General features: G+C 44.1%; 2 protein-coding genes across 3 annotated transcripts; both read left to right on the forward strand.

Moving 5' to 3' along the window:
- Positions 1-4,388: 4,388 nt before the first annotated feature.
- LOC311106559 (uncharacterized protein) lies at positions 4,389-8,078 on the forward strand. Of its 2 annotated transcripts, none has more exons than XM_084148938.1 (5): positions 4,389-4,477; positions 5,718-6,195; positions 6,488-6,688; positions 6,768-6,897; positions 6,997-8,078. In XM_084148938.1, the coding sequence occupies exons 2-5, from the start codon at positions 5,820-5,822 to the stop codon at positions 7,481-7,483; spliced, it is 1,194 nt and encodes a 397-aa protein (XP_084005064.1). In that variant the 5' UTR covers positions 4,389-4,477; positions 5,718-5,819; the 3' UTR covers positions 7,484-8,078. The 2 variants fall into 2 exon arrangements, with proteins under 2 accessions (XP_084005064.1, XP_084005065.1); XM_084148939.1 differs by having other exon boundaries at positions 4,390-4,477; positions 5,688-6,195.
- A 1,229-nt stretch (positions 8,079-9,307) lies between these two features.
- Positions 9,308-15,299, forward strand: LOC311128646 (uncharacterized protein). Its single transcript, XM_084160838.1, has 6 exons — positions 9,308-9,328; positions 10,812-10,948; positions 11,350-12,035; positions 13,097-13,277; positions 13,393-13,522; positions 13,741-15,299. Exons 2-6 carry the CDS (start codon positions 10,912-10,914, stop codon positions 14,384-14,386), a joined length of 1,680 nt encoding a protein of 559 aa, XP_084016964.1. The 5' UTR covers positions 9,308-9,328; positions 10,812-10,911; the 3' UTR covers positions 14,387-15,299.
- The last annotated feature ends 411 nt before the right edge of the window (positions 15,300-15,710 follow it).

Raw genomic sequence — 15,710 nt, forward strand, 5'->3', positions numbered from 1 at the left:
GTGGATTTAAAAGAAAACATGAATCATCAGCGTACAATGACACCTTTGTTTTTAGGCCCAGGATTTCTAATCCCTTGATATTATTGTTGGATCTGATTTTAATAGCTAACATCTCGATGGCCATAATAAATAGATATGCCGATAGTGGACAACCTTGTTTCACTCCTCTTGACAGTTTAAAACTTTCTGAGAAATAGCAATTATTTACTATTTTACACCTAAGGTTACTATACATGATTTTAACCCATTTTATGAGAGATTCTCCAAAATTGAAATGCTCCAGGCATTTATATATAAACCCCAGTTGTACTTTATCAAATGCCTTTTCGAAGTCTGCTATGAATAGCAGGCCTGGTTTCCCAGATTTTCCATAGTGTTCTATTGTTTCCAGTACTTGCCTTATATTATATCCAATGTATCTTCCATGTAAAAAACCTGTCTGATTAGAATGAACAATGTCCGACAATACCTTTTTAATTCTATGCGCTATACATTTTGCTAGAATTTTTGCATCACAACAATTTAAGAGTGTTGCTTCTGTCCCTCGATCTCTTCGCCCCAACCTAGGATCCTCTGAACACCAACAACCGTCACCCTCGAAGCATCGTTACCCATTGCTCCTCAAAAGCCACAACCCATGCAAAGCAAGGGAAACAACTTCTTCAAGGTCTAAGAGCAAGTGATGTCACCGACTGAAATGCCACTAGCGCGCACCGCTAACTAGCTAGCCAATTCACACCGGATACACCATTATAGCATCTGTGACAGCATGGGCAGCGCTATTGAGGTTATATACATTTTAAAGTAGTCCATTTTGTTTTTCTTTATTGGCTGATTGCTTCTAGCTCATAGGAAAACCTACCCAGTTGACTACTTTAAAATGGTGGAAGCCCAAAATGGCAGTGTCCATGCTAAAATGGGTTATGTCCATGATGAGTCCTTTATCTCTATAACAACAGGCACAACTCTGATATAAAGTTGCTGAAATGCCACATGCATCCACTTATATCAGTGTATTGGTAACAACCTAACCATTATGAAATGTCTATTAGATCAAATAAGCCTCACGTAGCAAATTAACAGTTAATTTTTTGTCATTGTCATGCTGGAATACCCAATCCACGACCCATTTTCAATGCCCTGGCTGAAGGAAGGAGGTTCTCACCCAATATTTGACGGTACATGGCCCTGTCCATCGTCCCTTTGATGCGGTGAAGTTGTCCTGTCCCCTTAGCAGAAAAACACTCCCTTAGCATAATGTTTCCACCTCCATGTTTGACGGTGGGGATGGTGTTCTTGGGGTCATAGGCAGCATTCCTCCTCCACCAAACACGGCGAGTTGAGTTGATGCCAAAGAGCTCGATTTTGGTCTCATCTGACCACAACACTTTCACCCAGTTCTCCTCTGAATCATTCAGATGTTCATTGGCAAACTTCAGACGGCCCTGTATATGTGCTTTCTTGAGCAGGGGGACCTTGCGGGCGCTGCAGGATTTCAGTCCTTCACGGCATAGTGTGTTACCAATTGTTTTCTTGGTGACTATGCTCCCAGCTGCCTTGAGATCATTGACAAGATCCTCCCGTGTAGTTCTGGGCTGATTCCTCACTGTTCTCATGATCATTGCAACTCCACGAGGTGAGATCTTGCATGGAGCCCCAGGCCGAGGGAGATTGACAGGTCTTTTGTGTTTCTCCCATTTGCGAATAATCACACCAACTGTTGTCACCTTCTCACCAAGCTGCTTGGCGATGGTCTTGTAGCCCATTCCAGCCTTGTGTAGGTCTACAATCTTGTCCCTGACATCCTTGGAGAGCTCTTTGGTCTTGGCCATGGTGGAGAGTTTGGAATCTGATTGATTGATTGCTTCTGTGGACAGGTGTCTTTTATACAGGTAACAAACTGAGATTAGGAGCACTCCCTTTAAGAGTGTGCTCCTAATCGCAGCTCGTTACCTGTATAAAAGACACCTGGGAGCCAGAAATCTTTCTGATTGAGAGGGGGTCAAATACTTATTTCCCTCATTGAAATGCAAATCAATTTATAACATTTTTGACATGCGTTTTTCTGGATTTTTTTGTTGTTATTCTGTCTCTCACTGTTCAAATAAACCTACCATTAAAATTATAGACTGATAATTTCTTTGTCAGTGGGCAAACTTACAGGGGATCAAATACTTTTTTCCCTCACTGTATATATACAGTACCAGTCAAAGGTTTGGACACACCTACAGTGGGGAAAAAAAGTATTTAGTCAGCCACCAATTGTGCAAGTTCTCCCACTTAAAAAGATGAGAGAGGCCTGTAATTTTCATCATAGGTACACGTCAACTATGACAGACAAAATGAGAAAAGAAAATCCAGAAAATCACATTGTAGGATTTTTAAAGAATTTATTTGCAAATTATGGTGGAAAATAAGTATTTGGTCAATAACAAACGTTTCTCAATACTTTGTTATATACCCTTTGTTGGCAATGACACAGGTCAAACGTTTTCTGTAAGTCTTCACAAGGTTTTCACACACTGTTGCTGGTATTTTGGCCCATTCCTCTGACCATATGACATTCTCCCAATCCTCTTCTGGATCATCCAAATGCACTCTAGCAAACTTCAGACGGGCCTGGACATGTACTGGCTTAAGCAGGGGGACACGTCTGGCACTGCAGGATTTGAGTCCCTGGCGGCGTAGTGTGTTACTGATGGTAGGCTTTGTTACTTTGGTCCCAGCTCTCTGCAGGTCATTCACTAGGTCCCCCCGTGTGGTTCTGGGATTTTTGCTCACTTTTCTTGTGATCATTTTGACCCCACGGGGTGAGATCTTGCGTGGAGCCCCAGATCGAGGGAGATTATCAGTGGTCTTGTATGTCTTCCATTTCCTAATAATTGCTCCCACAGTTGATTTCTTCAAACCAAGCTGCTTACCTATTGCAGATTCAGTCTTCCCAGCCTGGTGCAGGTCTACAATTTTGTTTCTGGTGTCCTTTGACAGCGCTTTGGTCTTGGCCATAGTGGAGGTTGGAGTGTGACTGTTTGAGGTTGTGGACAGGTGTCTTTTATACTGATAACAAGTTCAAACAGGTGCCATTAATACAGGTAACGAGTGGAGGACAGAGGAGCCTCTTAAAGAAGAAGTTACAGGTCTGTGAGAGCCTGAAATCTTGCTTGTTTGTAGGTGACCAAATACTTATTTTCCACCATAATTTGCAAATAAATTCATTACAAATCCTACAATGTGATTTTCAGGAGAAAAAAAATCTCAATTTGTCTGTCATAGTTGACGTGTACCTATGATGAAAATTACAGGCCTCTCTCATCTTTTTAAGTGGGAGAACTTGCACAATTGGTGGCTGAATAAATACTTTTTTTCCCCACTGTACTCATTCAAAGGTTTTTCTTTATTTTTACAATTTTTTACATTTAAGAATAATAGTGAATACATCAAAACTATGAAATAACACAGTATGAAAAAAAATTTATGCACTCACTAACTGTAAGTCGCTCTGGATAAGCACGTCTGCTAAATTACTCAAATGTAAAAATGTAAATATGGAATCATGTAGTTTCCAAATAAGTGTTAAACAACCGTCAGTGATTTATTTAGAATTCAAGGCACACTTAACCAGCATGGCTCCCACAGCATTCTGCAGCGATATGCCATCTCATCTGGTTTGCGCTTAGTGGGACTATCATTTGTTTTTCAACAGGACAATGACCCAACACACCTCCAGGCTGTGTAAGGGCTATTTGACCAAGAAGGAGAGTGATGGAGTGCTGCATCAGATGACCTGGCCTCCACAATCCCCCGACCTCAACCCAATTGAGATGGTTTGGGATGAGTCGGATGGCAGAGTGAAGGAAAAGCAGCCAACAAGTGCTCAGCATATGTGGGAACTCCTTCAAGACTGTTGGAGAAGCATTCCAGGTGGCTGGTTGAGAGAATGCCAAGAGTGTGTAAAGCTGTCGTCAAGGCAAAGGACGGCTACTTTGAAGAATCTCAAATATGGCATATATTTTGATTTGTTTAACACTTTTTTGGTTACTACATGATTCCATATGTGTTATTTCATAGTTTTGATGTCTTCACTATTATTCTACAATGTAGAAAATAGTAAAAAATTAAGGAAAACCCTTGAATGAGTAGATGTGTCCAAACTTTTGACTGGTACCGTATATATATATATATATATATATATATATATATATATTATTGAGTGTAGTTTTAGATGGTAGGGTATTTGTCTATTTATGTATTTTTCAAGCAAAGTATAAGGGAGTTATACTCCAGTCTAGTAGGTGGCGGTAATGCAACATTTATTGGTTGCCAACCGCCGTTAAACCTTATCGAAGAAGAAGAAAAAGATCTAGAGCTGATTTGCAACCCGCCGAAACAGATCTGGAGAAGAAGGAAAATGTCTCCTGTCTCCACACGCACCGTTCTAGGATCAGCTGGCCGTTAGGAAAACGCAAACAGCAAAGTGGTGAGTCGGAAAACCCTCACTAGTTGCACTGCAGTGAAGGTTAGAGGGAAAATGTTGTACAACCTGTTATGAATTTGTTGTATTATATTGTATATCACGTTGCTTCGGCCTAATCAAAGGCGCAACCTTCCCCCTTTGAGGCCTAGCCAGCCATGTTTAGGTTTAGACGAAGACAGCGAATATTGACGGTTTACATTTCACTAAAAGTAATTGTGACTGTGGTTCGGGTAATTTGCAATGGGAGCAGTTACTGTGGACATGTAACAAACTTTATTGGGCCCAATCTATCATCTGAGTATTTAAATGAATGCATCGTGTTGGATTTACATAGGAAGCAGGTGTCCTGCCATATAGAAAATACCTAGTTTGCTTGCGAAGCACGGCTGGAGCGCCTCGGGTGTGCGCTTAAGCAGCCGAGCGCGCGGGTGACCAAAAGAGGGCGATTTAGAATGTGACGTCAAAACTCCTAATGTTGTTTTTTGCATGATGACAAAACGTTCTTATTATGAGCCCACAATATGTCATATACATGTTATAGACATTCATTATTTACCAGAATAGAATATTAAATATAAGTAATATACATTGCTGAATTGGAGAGGGTGGGAAAGAGGATACATATCTGCGACTGGTGGTAATTATTTATTTAAATCGTAGTCAAGTAGCTCAACTCCACGATGATTCACGGAGTTGTGCGCAGACTAGGGTTTTTCAAACGAACCTCCGACTCGCCAAGCAGTCGATACTTCAAAAGTGTGAATTCTTAAACCCGTATCATGTACCTATGTTTCTCCTCTGCGTGCCTTTCTTTGTGTGCTGAAAACCGTACTTTTTAATAAAACGTTGATGAAAAACAACCACCGAGTTTTTCCTCATTGCTGTTGCTCTAAAATGGCAACGCTGCACGTGCCAATTGAACATCAACCAGGAAACAGTCGGTGGTTGTATTTGATTAACGTTTTATTAAAAGGTATGGATTTCAGCAAACAAAGGCACACAACAACGGCGGACAAACGGGTACACGTAAGGGTTTAAGAATTCACATTTGTGAAGTATCGACTGCATAGCGACTCGATGAGACAGAGGTTCATAAAAAGAAAACTCTAGTCTGGATGAATTAATTGTTGAGTTGAGGTACTTGGGGAATCACAGATATTTCTGTTATTTTTATTATTGCAATAGTTTATTGATGATGACCATTACTCTGTAGACCCCCGTTTGTGTTTTTTCTGTCTTATAGACTACCCAAAACTGACACTGCGACAAATACAGAAAGGTTCAGGAGAAACTCTCAGCACAAAACAGTCACCCAGGAAGTGAAGAGGAAGTGACATCAGAGCAAATGGAACCAAATCCCAGCCTGGCGGGGGTGGACTCCCAGGGCAACATGGTGTTCAGAGTGGTTAAGCCTGTCATGGGCATCTTCCAAGTCTCCTCAGAACAGACCAACTCTGTAGGACATGGGGGGTCGCAGCAGATAATGGTCGGGGGGCTGACAGGGTTACCAGGGTTATCCAACCTCCCCTCCATGGTGCTGGGGGATGGACAGGGACAGGACCAGCAGCGAATTGGGGACGTGAACCAGATGCAAGCCCAGATTCAGATCCCGGCAGGGGACATGACCCAGGTTGCCGCTCCAAACCACAACCACGTACCCCATGTTCCATTTGCAGAGGTGTCGTCTCTCCTGGACCCCAACATGAAGAGTTCCAAGGCCCGTAAGTACCACAGCCAGAGATGGAGGGAATTAGGCCAGGGGTGGCCCCTCCTACTGGAAACCTCTCTTCCTGCAGGATGTTCCGGCACTACTACTCAAACACACCTGATTCTACTAATCAACTGCTCCTCAGGACCATGATTACCTGAATCAGTTGTTAGAGCAGTGCTGGAGCAAAACCCTGCACACCCAGTAGCTCTCCAGGTGGAAGGTTGGCCTCACCTGCTGTAGTATGGAATAAGTGGAAAATTCAACACAATTTGATCATTCATCTGTTGTTCCTCTGGTCCTAGGTAAGTACCTGATTCCCTATGACGAGATCAAGCGTCGTCTGGAGGCTCCAGAGAAGATGTCTCTGCGTTCGCTAGCAGCCTACACCAGGGTCAGCCGTGGCCCGGCCAGCAAGAAAACCCTGCAGGAGTCTCTAAATATACTGGGCCTTACTCCTAGCACTACTACATCTGTGTCTTCCTCCTTTTCCAAGCTCACAGAGGGTAAGCGCGTGTGTGCGTGCGTGTGCGCGTGCGTGTGTGTGCATCTCTCGTGCTTTAAGATTGTTGTTGTGTTTTCCAGGTGACACCAAAGCCCTGTATAACGACATGAAGGACTTTGCCCATGACTACATGGACTTTGGCAACATGGCCAAGCAGCTTATACCAGAGACCAACCCTGTCCAACACTGGTCCAAAGTTATAGAAACCAGGTTAGTGTGGTTACAGCACGGTGTAATCATGAGTTGACTATGATCTATACGTTTTCTGTACAGTGAGACAAACCCTAACACATCTTTGTTCTGGGATAGGAGCCACCTGGAGGCGATGAGGAAGTGCTTCCGTGACCCGGTCAACAGTGCGTTGTTCGACAACGTGACTCACGGCCTGGGCCTCGGGATGCTCGACGCCGCCCTCGACATGATCACCATGGTGATCGACAAACAAATTCGCATCCTGTCCGGCGCCGCAGCAACCGATCCCGTCGACACCGGCCCGCCAATGAGACGCATGCGCCGCCGTCAGCGCAAGCCCCGAGGCAACGACAACCCGCACCGGTCGGCGGGCGTTGTTAAAGGTCAAGGGAAAGGGGCAGGGAAGGGCAAAGGAAGGGGCAGAGGCAGGAAGAAGGTGCGGCTGCAGGAGTCTGGAGCTCCGGTTGGTGTTGCCATGGATACAACCCAGCAGCAGGATCAAGAGCATTGTCAGCCGGAGGATGTGGAGAGCAGTGTTCTCACACTCGTCTCCGTTGGTTATGAGACCATCTCCAGCGGCTTCAACACCACAGGACAGATTTGAAGACGTTTAACGGTTAAACAAGCAATGCTTAACACAGGTTTCGGACTTCGCTAAACATTTCTTCCGGTGGGGAAGCTGGGAGCGGAACTGTCTTAGTAACGTTGTGGAACATTGTGATGTTTAGACACAACTCTGGTCTGGCCCACAGAACCCCACTGAGAGGGAGGCGTTCAGTGACGTCACAGCATTTTGGTTTATAATTTTAGTTTAGTTTTTGAGTGTTGCAGCTGTTGCCTACTGATAAATTCAATCAGTTGAAGTTAGATTTTTTTGTCAGTCAGCACAGAGGTGACGAACGCAGCTTTGTTGAAGTGGAAATCAAGTCAGTCGAAAGAGAACTGATTATATTGAAAAACCTACAATGTAGAAATGAGTCTTAATTCTGTTCTTTGGATAAGGCCATCCCTTCATTTCACCTACTCATCTGGTATTGGATAGCCCAGTTTATTGATATAATGAGTAGGCCAGTTATAGCCCTCTCTCAATCTCCATGATTGTAACATTGGGAACATATCCAGCCAGTACTTTGTCAATGATTGTATTGAAACCTGGATTGCTGAAATACTTGTATTAAAGCTTTAATTTTATTAACCAGCATGAATTTCTTTATTTCTGACAGAATCAATGGCGTAGTATGTGATTTATGTCACTGAGGGAGTTTGACTAAGCTGAACCGGGGTGGCCTGTGACGTGACCGGGTAAAAGCGATGAGGGAGGAGCGCCCTTCTCAAATTGAATAGTAATCTGCTCTGCCCGGTAATATTGTCAACAAGGCAGCATCATTCAAAAACAAGGTGCATCTTTTCAAAGTAGTTTTCCTTGAGAAGGCAGATAAAGCACATAATGTGTACATATTTATACAGGCAAGCCGGTGTTATGATACTGATGGTTTGTCCAGGCTGGTGGTTTGTACGGTTGTGGCTACCAGTACAGATCCATCAAGTTTTTGTGTCTGGGATAACAGTTGTTGACAACTGTAGCATTTTAGCTAACCCTAACCCTTTCCTAACCTTAACCTCATTCTCCTAACCTGCTGCATGAATTCTCCTAATCTGCTATGTAAATCAGGAGGCTGGTGGGAGGAGCTATAGAAGGACGGGCTCATTAATGGCAGGAATGGAATTAATGGAACGGAGTCGAACACGGTTTCCATATGTTTGATATCATTCCATTTATTCCATTCCACCCATTACTAATCAGCCCGTCCTCCTATAGCTCCTCCCACCAGCCTCCACTGATGTAAGTGCACTTCTGTCAATAGCTGGGTTAGGCTTAGCTAAAATGCTACAGTTGTCAACAAACCACAAAGCATCAGTATCACCACAGTTTCAAAACAAATGCAATCATTTTTCAGCAAGTGCAAACTCTGACCACCTGGCCAGTGTTTCCCAACCTATATGAACACCTATTTAGTCAAGTGTCCTCAAAATGTAGCAATGCTACAATAAAACCGTGACACTGGCTAGTGTTACAGCAAAGACAGCAGGGATCTATTAGTGTCTTCAAGACAACTGACGTCTTCATGACGTCAGTGATCTTAAGGTCTGAAAGTCGGAGCTCTAGAAAGAAGCAGCGTTCAAAACAACTGGGTACTCGGGCATCTTTCCGACCTGTATATCACTGACAGTTGTCTTGAAAGCACCAAGATGCCCAAATGTCCGAGTTGGCAGTTGTTTTGAACGCGGCATTTATATTCACTTGGCAGAGATACGATTGGATCGTTGTAGATTCAAGCCAATCACTGTGCATCATTATTTTCAGCGTCAAACCAATCAGAGCGCAGATTGTTTTTGCCGCACACCAACGTTATCTTATCATCGCACATCATCAACATGGAGCCCTCAGGTAACTAGCTAAATAATTTCACCCTCACATACATTTACTAGCGATTGGAAGTGCATGGATATTGTTTAGTAAATATTAACGTAATAAATACCTTATGGAATGTAAATAGTTAACTAACATAGTTAACGTTAGATAGTCGGCTAACTGTAGTACTAGCAAAGTAGCTAACTAGCTAGCTAACGTTAGCTACCAAGCGATAGCTAGTTTGTGATGTTTGCTTTGCTTCGCTTTGCTTCGCTTTGCTAGCCAGTCAGAAAATTAACGAATTTGTGACGGTTTGCATTTCAAATGCATGCATGTTATGTGTTAGCTATACGCTAGTTATTGCCTGTCAGCATCATGTTGTAGCTAATTAGCTAGCTAGTTGGGTATGATGAGCCAGTTGTTTCACCGGATGTATAAATCTGAAGCATCCGGTTGGCATTTCCATAGGATGCCCAGTGGCCGGCAGTGGGAGAAGATGGATTTTGGCTGACATTCTGCTAATTTTCTCATCAGTTAAACATTTGATCTCAATACAGTTTTCAGTTCCCAAAACTAAAATCTGTTACGAACAGAGTGGACTAAGTTTTGTGGACTTTACCCTTCGCCAAAGTAAAAAAAATGGTGTTGTTTAGGAGTGCAAGGGTGAATTTAGTTATTGCACACTTCACAGGGTAGGCGTTCCATAACGGAAATATGCAAATAAGGCTAGAATGCGCCCATAAGAACTCGCAAGCTAGTGCTTGTTCTGCCTACTATGATTAATTTGCTCTCATTGGAAACGACAGGCTGTGGTATATCTTGGGTTAGTTATACACATCTTTGATATGTCTGGACTGTCACAGACAGAGTGGGGGAAGAGATGGTGCTTTCAAGACAACTGTTGCCGTGTTCAAAACAACTGCGAACTGGGAAATCTCAGACTTCCGAGTGTTCAAAACAACTGCGAACTCTGGGGAAAGAAAAAGAGCTCCTACTGGGAAAAATCGATTTGAACGGTCATCCAACTCGGAATTCAAACTTGGGAGCTCGGGCCTCTTTCTAGAGCTCTGACTTTCCGACCTGAAGATCACTGACCTCATGATTTGAACTCGTATTTTTCAGAGTTCCCAGTTGTTTTGAACGCGGCATGTGAATTTGAAAAAAACGTAGTCAAACCATGACGTCAGTGATCTTCGGGTCGGAAAGTCGGAGTTCTAGAAAGATGCCAGAGTTTCCGACTTGGAATTCCGAGCTAGATGACCCTTCAAAACGATTTCAACAGTCGGAGCTAATTTTTTCCCAAGAGTTCCCAGTTGTTTTGAATGCGGTGGGCGGGAAGGTGGTGATGAGGCGTGTGCATTGACTTGCAACGCTTCCCTCGTTCTAGGAACCCATAAGGGTTGCACATGTCTTTTTAGCTGTGCACTGCCACTAACACACCTGACCTGACAAACTAGTATCAACTAATTATCCAGTCCTTGATTAGCTGATTCAATGTGTTTGTACTGGAAAATAATAGGACATCTCCAAGACCAGGATTGATAAGAAACCCTGCTTTGCTGGTGACCAAGGAGGTATCTAATTTAATTGCAGTGAACAGAATCCCTGAGGGGCAGGATATGATCCATCTGGCCACGGATGCAGAGAAAAACGCAGGTATGTAGATGGCTACCCTATAAATTGTCTGAAGCATGAATTAAAGGTTGCCTTATTAATCAGACTTTTTTACCAATGCTTGATGTAAAGTCTGAAACTTATCTCTGCAAAATTGTCGAAGTTTACCAGTTGTCTGTTGTCAACCACTCGAAATTTGATACAGATATCCACAGAAAATAATTGTTTACCTGACTTTTTAGAGAGCCAGTAGGTATATGGTTCTCTCGGCTTGTATTTTTGTGACTAGAGAAAAGGCAGAGCATTTAGCATGAACTTGGAGGTGCTGGCTGAATACGCGTTCATAAACGTATGAATACTGCAATTTGAAACAAATGGCCAAAGTACATGTTAGAAAACAACACAGTTACTGTGGATTTAAATGCTTTTACTTCTCTTTGAAGTAAAAAAACAGGACCCCTCCAAACTCCCAGGGCCTTCTCAGACCTCGACTCCAGTTGGGGTTGTGACCCAATCTCAAACATCAATCGGTGTCCCCAAGAAGCGCATCTACGTAGTACCCATGCCTCGGCGGCCTCCCAAAGAGCCACAATTCCAGACTACCGCTGCAGATGCAACCCGAACTCCAGTTGTATCCACAAAACACATCTTTGTTGTAACCCAACCTCTCTCCGCTGGGGACTCGACCCAAACCCAGGTACCAGGCACTATGAAACACATCTACGTACTAGCTCAGCCCCAGAATTCTGATGGGGTCAGGACCCAACCCCAAACTACAGCCAGGATCACAACTCAACCCCAAACTACAGCTGGGAAAATAGACCCACTTAAAGTGCCAGGACAGTCCCAGATCAAGACTCCAACTGGGGTCACAGCTCAATCCCAGATTATAGCCTGTGTCAAGGCCCAAACCCAGCCTGCAGCAGGGACAACAAACCCTCCTAATGCTCCAAGGCAGGCTAGGAAGATGGTTCAGTTCCAGCCCCAGCCTCCGACAGCCAGGGATGCAGCCCCAACCAAGACTGATGCCCAGACTCAGACCCCTACCGTCGTGGCAGAGGTAGTCTCTGTGCTGCAGCATGGAGATGTGAGACCTGCACCGCAGCCATACCTGGTCCACAAAGAAGAGGTAATAGTAAACATCATATATAATGAACTAAAATATAAACGCAACATGCAACAATTTCAACCCTTTTACTGAGTTACAGTTCATATAAGGAAATCAGTCAATTTAAATAAATTCATTAGGCCATAATCTATGGATTTCACATGACTGGGCAGGGGCGCAGCCATGGGTGGGCCTGGGAGGGCATAGGCCCACCCACTGGGGAGCCAGGCCCAACCAATCAGAATACGATTTTTACCCCAAAAAGGGCTTTATTACAGACAGAAATACTCATCAGTTTCATCAGCTGTCCGGGTGGCTGATCTCAGACGATCCCGCAGGTGAAGAAGCCAGATTTGGAGGTCCTGGACTGACGTGGTTACACGTGGTCTGCGGTTGTGAGGCCGGTTGGACATACTGCCAAATTATCTAAAATGACTTTGGAGGTGGCTTATGATAGAGAAATAAACAACCGCAGACCACGTGTAACCAACCGCTCTAGTTGACATTCCTGCAGTCAGCATGCCAATTGACAGGTGTGGTCCTCTGTAGCTCAGCTGGTAGAGCACGGCGCTTGTAACGCCAAGGTAGTGGGTTCGATCCCCGGGACCACCCATACACAAAAAAAATAATGTATGCACGCATGACTAAGTCGCTTTGGATAAAATCGTCTGCTAAATGGCTGTGGCATTGTGTTCTGTGACAAAACTGCACATTTTAGAGTGGCCTTTTATTGTCCCCAACTCAAGGTGCACCTGTGTAATGATCATGCTGTTTAATCCGCTTCTTAATATGCCACACCTGTCAGGTGGATGGATTCTCTTGGCGAAGGAGAAATGCTCACTAACAGGGATGTAAACAAATTTGTGCACAACATTTGAGAGAAATACACTTTTTGTGCGTATGGAACATTTCTGGGATCTTTTATTTCAGCTCATGAAATATGGGACCAACACTTTACATGTTGCGTTTTATATTTTAGTTCAGTATAGATTGTTTTAATTTAAAGGTACACTCTGGGATCTGGGACTGTTCAATGGTCATTTCAATTATTGATATTTACCCATTGATTGATTGATTGATAGGTGCTGAGGAGGATGGATGCACCAGAGAAGATGTCAGTGAGGACGTTGCTGATGTACACTGGGAAGAACCCGGCAGACCTAGACAGCAAGAACAGATTGGTGAAAAACCTGATTAAGGCTGGAATCCCCCCTGTCGAGACCCCTGCCTATATCACCAGCGCATTCACCAGGCTCACCGAGGGTAAGAGAGAGAGGGAGAGTTTCTCCAGGTGACACAAGAACACTGGGTAGTGGCAAGTCCCTAGCTACCTAACATGATTACCTCAACTTCTGTAACGTGTGTGTGTGTTCTTCAGGCGACATCACAATGCTGTGTAGTGACATGAAGTCCCTAGCTACCAAACACCTCAACTTCCCCAACATGGCTGAGCAGCTCATACAAGAGAACAACCCTGTGCAGCACTGGTCCAAGATCATCGATACCAAGTAAGCTCTCATAGATTTGTATGTTGAGTCCAAGGTCATCATTCATCAATACCAGTTACTACTGGTAGTTCAAAGCATCTTAACATCTGAATATGTCCCATAGATAGGGGAGTTATGTACCCATCACAGTTTAATCCTGGGATTATATTTCCTTTTTTTTAAATCCTTCCTATTTGTCAGTTTAATTTGTCCTCTCACTCCTACCCCACCCCTCTCAGAGCCCAGCTAGAGGAGATGAGATGTTGTTTCAGGGACCCAGCTAACAGTCGTCTGATGGACAATGTGACCCACGGTATGAGCACGGGCGTGATGGAAGCCACCTTCGACATCCTCTCTACCCTCATCGACTACCAGGTGCAACTAATCGCCTGTCTAATAAACACCAAGCATTCACACCAAACCCCCACTAGGACGGCCCTTCAGACTACCGTGTCCCTCGTCAACCCTCCTGTTACCACCAATACAACGCCCCTGGGCCCATTCTCCTCCCTACCCCCCTTGAAACGGATCTATGTGATAGACCAGCCCCACTTCAACCCCAAAGGGACTCAAACCCAGCCCCTGCTGTGCTGCCAAGAGACCCAGAACGAGACCCAGAACGAGACCCAGAACGAGACCCAGAACGAGACCCAGACTGACACCCAGCTCCCTAAGAAACCACTGAAACAACACAAGGGTCGAGGCGTCCAGCGTGGCCCCAGGGGATCTTACAGGAAGAGAGCAGCTTCAGGGGCCTCAGACCGTAAACAGGAACAGGAAGCAGCTCAGGGGAAGGGGAGGGGCAAGAAGATTAAGCTAAACCCCTCCCCACAGGTTGCCTTGGATACCGAGGAAGAGGGGAATGCAAAGACTACCGAAAAGTAAACTCTTGGCAACGCAGAAGGAAACTCTGCAGCTGCACATACACAAAAAACGAATTGAAAAGGCACAATGTGTAGCTGCAGACTCCAACAGAAAGGAAACCTCAGCAGTTGCGCCAACAGAAACATATCCGCGTTCCAGAAACAACTCCTGGCTCCTAAACTTGTGTAGGCCTAAATATGAGGGGATTGGATAGGTGAAAGCAATTGGGGCCAAGTGTTGATTTGCGAGGTGGACTGAGAACTCAGTGATGTGAGGACAGAGAAATGGAAGAAGGATATATTTCAGGACAAGAGGCAGAACAGTTTAAGTGCCTTGGAACACATTGACTAAATTGTAAATTACTGTAAAATATTTACATTCACTGTTGAAATACTTTATATTAAAGTTATACTTTTCTAAAGCATGGTGATTCCTTTGGGTAGAGAGAGTCTAGATCAGGGTTCTCCAACTCTGGTGCTGAAGAGCTACTGGTCGTGCAGGCAGTGCTCTAACACACCTGATTCAGATAATCAAGGTTTTGATGAACAGACAATTAGTAGAATCAGGGGCGTTAGACCAGGGATGGAGCAAAATCCTGCACACGCAGTGGAGTTTGAGAATCCTTTTTTATAGAGTAGCTGAAGCTAGTGGATCTCTCTTTCTCACTGTTTTGGTGGTTGGGTGTTTTAGTACATTCTGGGAGATTTTAGGGAGCGAGGAGCTCTGCTTCACACATAGAGATGGATATACTAATTTTAGCATGGACATTGCCATTGAGGCAGAACCTATGTATAGCCTAGTGCATAGTTTCTACTCTGTAAATTGATGTAGTTTGGTAAATGTTTTGTTTTACATAGACAAATGTCTTTATACTTTTTAGCTCTTGGATACTTTTGTTTTGTTTCCAATTATAAATAAAACTTTGCTTCCACACATGACTTGAACATATTTATGACTTGCCTTGTGCCTCATTCACGTGCTAGTCGGAACTAGGAAACTCAGTAATGTCCCAATTGATTGTAGTTATTCACGTGCCGCGTTCAACCAGTAGCAATTCGGAAATGTCAGAGTTTCCTATGTCCGATTGGCATGTGAACACTGCATTAATGGTGCCAAATTCCGACCATCAACAGGTGATTGTGCGTAACAGACTTTGAGGTTGAAACTAAGACAATGGAAATCTGGTTCTGCGTTTGACGAAGCGCTAACAGACTGACATGCCTGTCTAATTTAGCTAGATTATCCTATTGATGGTTAGAAAGGTTGGGCTTGGATACAGAGGAAGAGGGGAACACAATTCCAACAGCATGCTTGCCAAAAACTGCTTGCGAGCCTAAGCTTCTAT

This window comes from Coregonus lavaretus, assembly GCF_964263955.1.
Source record: "Coregonus lavaretus genome assembly, chromosome: 1".
In the NCBI taxonomy this organism is placed as follows: Eukaryota; Metazoa; Chordata; class Actinopteri; order Salmoniformes; family Salmonidae; genus Coregonus; species Coregonus lavaretus.